Here is a 9,991-nt window from a genome sequence, read left to right on the forward strand (position 1 = left end):
GGGATGACTCTACCAACTCTGTTTATACTGTACTCTTCCAAACGTTTAGAATGATTGATTGATTGAACAGAGTTGGAAGACTTGTTCCCTGCCACAATGTATTTATAATCCTTAAACCAGTTCCTCTACCCTCTGCCATCCTTGCTTTCTCTTTCCCAATTTCAGCTTTCCACACATCAGCTGTTTGGGTGATGACCACAGGATATATACACACAGTACAGTCTAACTATAGAGAAGCAGCGTGGCTCAGTGGAAAGAGTCTGGGCTTGGGAGTCAGAGGTCATGGGTTCGAATCCCAGCTCTGCCCCTTGCTAGCTGTGTGACTTTGGGGAAGTCACTTAACTTCTCTGTGCCTCAGATGCTTCATCTGTAAAATAGGGATTAAAACTGTGAGCCCCAAGTGGGACAATCTGATCACCCTGTATCCCCCCGGTGCTTAGAACAGTGCTCTGCACATAGTAAGCACTTAACAAATGCCACCATTATTAACCTGGGTTTACCTACTCTCAGGATCCAAGTGTGTGCTTAGTGTGTGAGCTCCTCTAGTCTGTAAACTCTGCTTGGGCAGCGATGGTCTACATTTATTCTTTTGTATCATACTGTTCCAAGTGCTTAGCACACTTCTCTGAACACAATAAGTGCTAAATTAATAGCACTGCTTGATTGACTAACTGATTGCCTGCAGTTGCCTAATATGTTGACTGCTCCAAATTCAGGTAGTTTTACTGAGCTTTGAGATTTAAAGTAGGTCTTTATTCCAGGCAGGGAGCCAAAGGCGACAGGGGCATACTATACACTGGGGACTGTATGCCCACGGGTCAAACTAAACCTATACAGAGTTCTTGATTAGGTGGTGGAGGAGGAGAGATGGGGGATTCTGGCCCTGCCCTCTGCCCTGACCACTGTCCCCGAGAAGGTGGTGATGGGGAACTTGATCCATGGAGATGATAGACCCAGAGAAAACCTACATCCCAGAGTACACTGTCATGCTCATTTCCAGGTGAGCATGCCCACCAGCTCCTGCCAAAACTGTTCTGTCTGGCTTGTACATCAAGCTGGGCTGGTCACAGGGGAGGAGGCAGAGCGAGGAACCCAAGTTCCCCAATCGGTAATGGGGACACCTATAGGTACCCCCCTTTTCCTCTGCACTCCCCTGAGAAGGGGCTTTGGCTCCACAGCTCCCTCTACCTTAGTGCCTCCACTTCCTCATCAGCTCCAGGAAACTGCTCAGGGCATTGATAGCATTCAGTTGTGGGGCTGAGATATGGCCATTGGCATCTTCTTTCCACTCTCTCTCATCAGGTTCCCTCCATCCATTCATCCTTGTTCCACCTGGGGCATATCTACAGAAAAGCTGTTCCACTTTCCTACTTTCCTACAGAAAAGCTTTCCTACTAGGCCATGCTGCTTCTCTCTCTGAGCTCTTCTCCCCACTCCCTCCACTAATCCCCTCTACTTCTAAGGCCTCGGAGTCACAATGAACCCAGAGATATGGTGTATACCCTCCACCAGGCCTGCTTACCACTACTCATTTTCATTCTTGCTTGCTGGGGGAGGGGTGGGGAGCAGGGAAAGGAGGTGGAGTTTGTGGGAGGAGAAAAGAATGAAGGCAAGAAGGGGAGGGGAGGGACAGAGGACCTTGGACCAATTAAACAGGCAGGAGTACCAGAACAGTAAAATATAGCTGTGTTAGTCCAGAAAAATTATCACATTTACCCATCTAAGGACATAGATAGTAATGCAGAGTGGTTTATTGGTGGAGGGGAAGGGAATAGAACATATAACTGGTGAAGGGTGAAAAGAACTCAACCATGGGAGTCAGAAGACCTGGGTTCCAATCCTCCTCTGCCACTTGCTTGTTGTATGACCTTGGGTAAGCCAAACAATTTTTCTGTGTTTCAGTTTTCTCATCAAGTTAAAAACTTGTTCTCTCTCCTACTTAGATTGTGAGCATAATGTGGGACTGGGTGGCCAGTAGGGGAGATGGAGGTGGAGTGGTATAAGCAGAGAGATGGCACGGAGACAGAGGAAGCTGGTAGATGGCATATGGAGGTGAGCTGTCCTGGTCGTTGATTATTGGCATAAGTGTGCCTGGGCTGAGTGACCTTGGGCTGACACACAATGGAGATCGGGAGGTCCAGCCAGAGCCAAGGAGCAGGATGAGGTGCCTGGAGAGAAGCAGCAGGGTCAGACGGCTGGGCATGACATCTCTTGATGAGCTGTGGAAAAAGTGAATTACACCAGCACCCTCCAGGGAAATGGGCTTGAAAGAGGAACCTCTCCCTAGCCCGCCCCATGGTGGGTCCTCTCTCAATCAGGAAGTAACAGATCTAGGGAGGGAAGGATCCTCGCCTTGGCCCCCCCTCCCCCCCCGGCCCCCAAACCACCAACCATTGCCCAGAGCAGAGTTGGGTCCCTAATAGCCCAGACAAAATTCATGAGGCCTAACAGTTTCAAGGACAGACATGGCCTGGACAGTCTCTGGCCATGACCCCTGGGCCCCCCTCCCACACCCAGCCCCAGGGAAAGGAGGCAGAGGGGAGGGGCAGAGCAGAGAGCTGAATGTCTGTCTCAGACAGCAGGGTAACCAGGTCTAGAGGCTTGCAGCTAGAGGCGGGAATGGCACACAAGGAGGCCCCAAACCTGAGCTGCAGTTAGCATTTTTCTCATCTGAAACCCAAAGAAAATAGAAGGTCAGTCCTGCCCTGGCACTCCCTACCCCCAAACACTACAGCAACACCCCATCTGCCCCAACTCCTCCAGCCCTTGGTGGAGGCTGTGTTCCTGATAGACACAGCTGTAGTATTCCCCAGTCCACAATCTTCGGCCCCCACCCCCGTAGCCCAAGCTCTTTTTCACTGTCAGTCATTAGTGTCTGCTGAGCAGCTGCTATGAGCAACACCCTGTACTGGGTGCCAGGTGAGTGCTGTAAAAGTCAAAGTTCCACAGCATTCACAATGGAATGGGGATATAGGGCTGCTCTCTTATTCACCCCATGTATCCAATCCGTCACCAAAACCTACTGGTCTCACCGTCACAACATCACCAAGATCCCCCCCTTCCTCTCCACCCAAACTGCTACCTTACTGGTACAATCTCTCATAATATCCTCCCTGGACTATTGCATCAGCCTCCTTTCTGATCTCCCATCCTCCTGTCTCTCCCCACTTCATTCTCTACTTCACTCCGCTGTCCGGATTATCTTTCTGCAGAAACTCTCTGGGCATGTCACTTCCCTCCTCAAAAATCTCCAGTGGTTGCCTATCAACCTCTGTATCAAACAAAAACTCCTCACTCTTGGCTTCAAAGCTCTCTCCATCACCTGGCCCTCTCCTACTTCACCTCCCTTCTCTCCTTCTACAGCCTATCCTGTACACTCCGCTCCTCTGCCGCTAACCTCCTCACTGTACCTCATTCCCGCCTGCCCTGCTATCGATCCCTGCCCTAGTCCTACCTCTGATCTGGAATGCCCTCCCCTGCTCACATCGGCCAAACTCTCTTCCCCTCTTCAAAGCCTTACTGAGAGCTCACCTCCTCCAGGAGGCCTTCCCAGACTGAGCTCTCCCTTTTCCTCTGTTCCTCCTCCCCTCCCCATTGCCCCTACTCCCTCCCTCTGCTCTACACTCTTCCCCTCCTCACAACACTTGTAAATATTTTTACATATTTATTGCTCTATTTTATTAATGATGTGCATTTATCTATGGTTCTATTTATCTATTTTGATGGTAGTGATGCTTGTCTACTTGTTTTGTTTTCTTGTCTATCTCCCCCTTCTAGACTATGAGCCCATTGTTGGGTAGGGATTGTCTCTATCTGTTGCTGAATTGCACTTCCCAAGTGCTTAGTACAGTGCTCTGCACACAGTAAACACTCAATAAATACGATTAAATGAATGAATGAAGACAGTTTGTGTACACACACACACACACACACAGAACAGTAGTAAGAACATTGGCAATTCTGATAACAACAAAAGTAATCAAACATGAATAAATGAATGATTTGCTATGATTCCCCTCTCTTTTCATACCTAAGGGGCCACATCTCTTCTCACCTTCAAAGCCCAACTAAAATCACATCTTCTACAAGAAGCCTTCCCAGTTTAAGCTTTCCCTTCCCCCATCCTCCCTTCTTCTGCATCACTTATGCACTTGGATCTGTATCCTTCCAGCACATAATATTCATCTCATCCTTACCCTCTATAATTGTTATGTTTGCCTTCCCCTCTAGTCTGTAAACTCCTAATAGGCAGGGAAGGTATCCACCAACTCCACTGCACTACATTCTCCCAAGCACTTAGTACAATGTCCTGTCTGAACTGTGAACACTCAAAAAATGCCAGTGATTGAATGGGAGGTGGCTGATGGAATAATAAGAGCTGGGATAGGGTCATTACTCAGGGAAGGCCTCCAGGATGGGGTGACTTTTTTGGGTTATTTGGAAGTGGGGAGAGCTGTGGTCACAGAGTTCACCGGGATTAACCACTCCCATAACTCACTTCCCAAGAGGGCACAGTTGAAACAGGCGAAAGGCTTCTTTGTACTCTTCAGGCTGAAAACCCTGCTCCCTTTCTCAGCTGAAACATCGAAGACTTCATTCCCTGGGATCAACACTTCCTCCTCCTCTGGGATATATGAGAAATTTTTGATGGACACCCCCAAGCAGGCATGGATGGAATAGGAGGTGCTCATACCGAACTTCTCACTTATAGAACGATTCTGGGACGTGGAGCTGAATTGCCCGAAGCGGATGGGACCAGTCCCACTATGAGTGAACTCCATCTTAGAGCCCCGATGAAGTTGCATGGTGCAGTTGACCTTTGGTAGGAGCTGCAGGGCCCTGGTCAGGTAGAAGTGGACAGCTTTATAGCGAAAATTATTCTTGTAGTACTCCAGAGATGTGCCGTTTGTCCGCACAGCCCAGTTGAAGTCTTGACAAAAGGTTTGATTAGTGTACACCACCACTGCTATGCCGTACTCTTCCCTGAAGTCTGAGGGAAGGAAAGACAACTTCTCCTTGATCTCTTTCTGCCACTTGGTCTCTGCGCTGGCCCAGGCATCACGGAGGACTTTGTTATTCCTCTTTTCATCCTCCAAGAGTCGGGGAGCTTCAGAATCCATTTTGTTTTCACATCCCTCATACTGGTCATCAAAAGCGTCATACTCCATGGTCATCTCTATCTCTTTGCCTCCCACCTAGACAGAGAAGATTATGGGGCTGGCACCAGAGGAGGGACAGGAGCCTGTGGGGCACCGAGCATAGACCCTCCCTCCACCCTGGTCAGAGATGGAGTTGGGGCAGAGATCTGGGGGCTGGGCCAGGGAAGGATGTCCAATCCACAGATAGTCTGTGATCAGGGCCATTCAAGGGCCTGAGGTGGGACCGGAAAAGCATTTTAGGGCAGGCAACCAGGGGGCAGAAGGAATCAGAATCTGGGTTGTTCTAATGAAACTAACACCCAAAGCTTGGGACAAAATAGATAGCACACATAAAGTGAATCAATGAGTAGTCAATAACAAATCAAAAAATGTTCTACACATGAGTGCTGAGATGGCTGAGTGGCTGCGAAGGTGGTGGTTCTGTCTGGGAGGGCTTCTTGGTGGAGGTGACTTTTCAGGATGGCCTAGAATTGAGGAGAGATGTGGTTTAGCAGATCTGAACAGGGATGAAGTTTCAGGGGGTGAAGTGAGGTGGGAGGATGGAGGCAAGTGAAGGACAATAAGGAAACTTGTCGGGGAAGAGAAAATAGCTCAAGTGGGGTGGAGAGGATGGAAGACAAAGGACGGGCAATGTCGATGGCTCCACTGTGGCCCACTCTGGACTCCTTTGCTTCCCACCACCATTCCTGGGTCCCTGCCATCCTTGGAGATTGCTGAGAGTGGCAAGTGGGCTGAGTAGGCTGCCCCACATCTCCTGAGGGCAGTGCCCTGGACCCAGGGATATGAGGAGCCAGTGGATTCGAGGTCCAGGGGACCAGGGAGAACCATATCTTTGGAAAGATCATTCTGGGAGCAAGGATTTTGGTGGTGGGACAGGGATCCTTTTGAGGAGCAGTGTAGTCTAGTGGAAAGAGTACAGGACTGGGAGTCAATCGTATTTATTGAGCACTTATTGTGTGCAGAGCACTATACTAAGCACTTGGGAGAGTACAACATAATAAAACAGAAACATTCCCTGCCTACAATGAGCTTACAGTCTAAATGGAGAGACAGACATTAATATAAATAAATAAATTACAGAATTGTACATAAGTACTGTGGGGCTGGTGTGGGGGGTAGTGACATAGGTAGCAAGTCAAGGCGATGAAGAAGAGAGTGGGAAATGAGGGCTTAGGGAAGGCCTCTTGGAGATGTCTTCAATAAGGCTTTGAAAGTGAGGAGAGTAATTGTAAGATATGAAGAGGGAGGGCATTCCAGGCCAGAGGCAGGAGGACATGGGTGAGAGATTGGCGGCAAGATAGATGATACTGACATACAATAAGTAGGTTGGCATTAGACGAGTGAAGTGTGCAGGCTGGGTTGTAGTAGGAGAGTAGCGAGGTGAGGTAAGAGGAGGCAAGGTGATTGACTGCTATAAAGTTGATAGTAAGAAGTCTCTGATGTCGAGGTGGTTGGACAATAATAATAATAGTTCTGGTATTTGTGAAGCATTTACTATGTGCCAGGTACTGCACTAAGCACTAGGGTAGATAGAAGCAAATCAGGTTGGACACAGACCTTGTACCACGTGGGACTCACGTCTCAAATGCCATTTTACAGATGAGGAAACTGAGGCACAGAAAAGTGAAGTGACTTGCCCAGAGGCAACAGCAAACAGCAGATCCAGGTTTAGAACTCACAACCTTCTGACTCCCAGGCCTGTACTCTATCCACTAAGCCATGCTGTTTCCCAATCACTGGAAGTTCTTGAGGAGGGGGGAAACATGGACTGAATTTTTTCTAGAAAAACAATCCGGGTAGCAGAGTGAAGTATGGACTAGAGTGGCGAGAGAGAAGAGGTAGGAAGGTCAGCAAGGAGTCTGATACAGCAATCAAGAAGGGCTAGGATAAGTGATTGGATTAAAAAAAAATGTTGGTATTTGTTAAGCGCTTACTATGTGCCAAGCACTGTTCTAAGCACTGGGGTAGACACGAGGAATCAGGTTGTCCCACGTGGGGCTCACAGTCTTAATCCCCATTTTACAGATGAGGTAACTGAGGCACAGAGAAGTGAAATGACTTGCCCACAGTCACACAGCTGACAGGTGGCAGAGCTGGGATTCGAACCCATGATCTCTGACTCCAAAGCCCGTGCTCTTTTCACAGAGCCACACTACATGGTAACAGCTTGGAGGGAGAGGAAAGGGCAGATTTTAGTGCTGTTGTCAAGGTGGAACTGATAGGATTTAGTGGATAGATTGAATATGTGTGTTGAATGAGAGGGAGGAGTAAAAGATAATGCCAAGGTTATAGGCTTCAGAGACACGATGGATTGTGGTGCTGTCTAAACTGAAGTGAAAGACAGATAGAGGCCAGGGTTTGGATAAGAAGATAAGGAGTTCTGTTTTGAACGCTTTATGCTTGAGGTGATGGCAGGACATCCAAGTAGAGATGTCTTGAAGGCAGGAGGAAATGTGAGACTGCAGGGAGGGAGAGAGATCAGGTCTGGAAGCGTAGATTTGGGAATCATCCACAGAGAGGTGGTAGTTGAATCCTTGGGACCAAATGAGTTCTCCAAGGGAGTAGGTATAGGTGAAGAATAGAAGGGGACCCAGAACTAAACCTTAACACCCACAGTTAAGGGGTGAGAGGCAGAGGAGGAGTCCGTGAAAGAGACAGAATAAGTGTCCAAAGAGATAGGAGGAGAACAAGGAGAGGACAGTGTCAGTGAAGCCAAGGTTGGCTAATGTTTTGAGGAGAAGGGGGTGGTCGACAGTGACTAAAGCAGCTGAGAAGTAGAGGAGGATTAAGATAGAGTAGAGGCCATTGGATTTGGCGAGAAAGAGATGATTTGTGACCTTTGAGAAAGCGGTTTCTGGGGAGTGAAGGGGATGGAAACCAGGTTGAAAAGGGTCAAGGAGAGGACCTGGGTTCTAATCCTGCCCTACCAGTTGCCTGCTTGGTGACTTTGGACTAGTCACTTCACTTTATTATGTCTGATCTCCCTCTTCCTTATACTGTGAGCCCCATGTCAGATAGGCCTTGTGTCTGGCCTGATTAACTTGTGTCTATCCCAGCAGTTAGAACAGTGCTTTACAAATAGTAAGTCCTTAACAAATATAATAACAATTATAATAATAATGATAAATTTACCAGAATCATGAGGACTTCAGCCCCTTTTCCTGTTTCCATATCCCTCTCTCCTTCCTTTATAGCATAGCTGCAGGCCACCACCACTGGGAAGTTTTTTCCTGATTGAGCCCACCCACTCTCCAACTTGCCACCCTATCCCAGATTTTCACCTCCATCCGAAGATCCACCCCACTCCCAGCCCCGTTTGTCCTTGCCCCAGGAACACCAGGGATGTGGACATCTCAGGAACTTGTGTGACCTTGGGTGAGTCACTTCACTTCTCTGTGCCTAAATTACCTCATCCTTAAAATGGGGATTAAGACTGTGAGCCCCGCGTAGGACATGGACTGTGTCCAATCTGATTAATTTGTATCTACCCCAGTGCTTAATTCAGGGCCTGGCACAAAGTAAGTGCTTAACAAATATCATTAAAAAAGCTCATCTTTCAGTGACTGTTGGTGCAGAAAGATGGGGGTAGGTGAGTACCTGAGGCATTTGCAATAGGATCTGGATCCAGAGAGCAGCAACTGTGACCAGGCGAGGTAGCCCCATCTCCCGGCTTTGCGTTGAGCTACAAGAAAACCTGGCAAGACAATGGGAGTGTTGCTATTTTTTTTGGTGGGGGGGGTGGAGCAGGGGGTGGTGAAAGAGAGAAGGGAAGGGTCCCCTGACTTCATAGGCTGGATCCTGCCTCCAGCCCTGGGAACCTCCTAGTCAGATTCCCCCCTTCCTGGACCCCCACCTCCAAAACTGGGGCTGAATCCTGCTACCCATGGCCCCTCCCCATTCCCTTCCCCATGGACAAGAAGGATTACCCCACAGGATGAGAGCTAGGAGAACATCATGATGTTACTCTCAATCAATCACTGTCATATTTATTGAGCACTTACTATGTGCAGAGCACTGTACTAAGTGCTTGGAAGAGCACAATACAACACTTAGCAGACACGTTCCCCACCCACAATGAGATCACAGTCTAGAGGGGGAGACAGACAATAATATGAATAAATAAATAATTTATAAAAATATGTACATAGAGTTGTGGGGTTGCTATGCTTCCTTCCTCTCTCCTCCTGGGCACAGAACCAAGTCCTCTTCAAAGCCCCAACCTACAGGGGAGCCCTAGAATTGGTGTCTGGACCCATTCTGGTCCATGCCCAGAAGAGACCCTCACCTCCCAAGGGCAGAAAGCATTCATCTCCACCGCCAACCGCCAACCAACCTGCTTCCCTGGCTCCCTGCGTAGCTGGGACTGCAGCCCCCCGGGCTAGTGGTTGGAGACCTGTGAACTGCCACCAGGCACCTGGTTTCATTTTTACGAGCCGAGCCGGGGGAAGGTGGGGAGGAGCGAGCAGCATTTTCACTTTCGAGGGGAAGAAGAGAGAAAAAAACAAACGCAGAGTGAGCAACTCTCCAGAAGATGCCTCCTCTGCATGCCTTTTTTTTTAAAATGGTATTAAGCAGTTACTATGTCCCAGGCACTGGCCTAAGCACTGGGGTAGATACAAGCTAATCAGGTTAGACGGAATCCCTGTCCCACATTCATTCATTCATTCAGTAGTATTTATTGAACACTTACTATGTGCAGAGCACTGTACTAAGCGCTTGGAATGTACAAATCGGCAACAGATAAAGACAGTCCCTGCCCATTGATGGATTTATAGTCTAATTGGGGGAAGGTTTATAGTCTTAATCTCCATTTTACAGATGAGGTAACCTAG

General features: G+C 48.4%; 1 protein-coding gene across 1 annotated transcript; it reads right to left on the reverse strand.

Annotated features, from left to right (window-relative positions):
- Positions 1–1,729: 1,729 nt before the first annotated feature.
- On the reverse strand, positions 1,730–9,566 carry LOC100085166 (T-cell ecto-ADP-ribosyltransferase 2-like). Its single transcript, XM_039915036.1, has 6 exons — positions 9,493–9,566; positions 8,757–8,853; positions 5,537–5,623; positions 4,499–5,195; positions 2,644–2,670; positions 1,730–2,219 (listed from the first exon to the last, which is right to left on the reverse strand). The coding sequence occupies exons 2-6, from the start codon at positions 8,820–8,822 to the stop codon at positions 2,188–2,190; spliced, it is 909 nt and encodes a 302-aa protein (XP_039770970.1). The 5' UTR covers positions 8,823–8,853; positions 9,493–9,566; the 3' UTR covers positions 1,730–2,187.
- Between the last annotated feature and the right edge of the window lie 425 nt (positions 9,567–9,991).

Source organism: Ornithorhynchus anatinus, chromosome 2 (assembly GCF_004115215.2).
Source record: "Ornithorhynchus anatinus isolate Pmale09 chromosome 2, mOrnAna1.pri.v4, whole genome shotgun sequence".
Lineage (NCBI taxonomy): Eukaryota > Metazoa > Chordata > Mammalia > Monotremata > Ornithorhynchidae > Ornithorhynchus > Ornithorhynchus anatinus.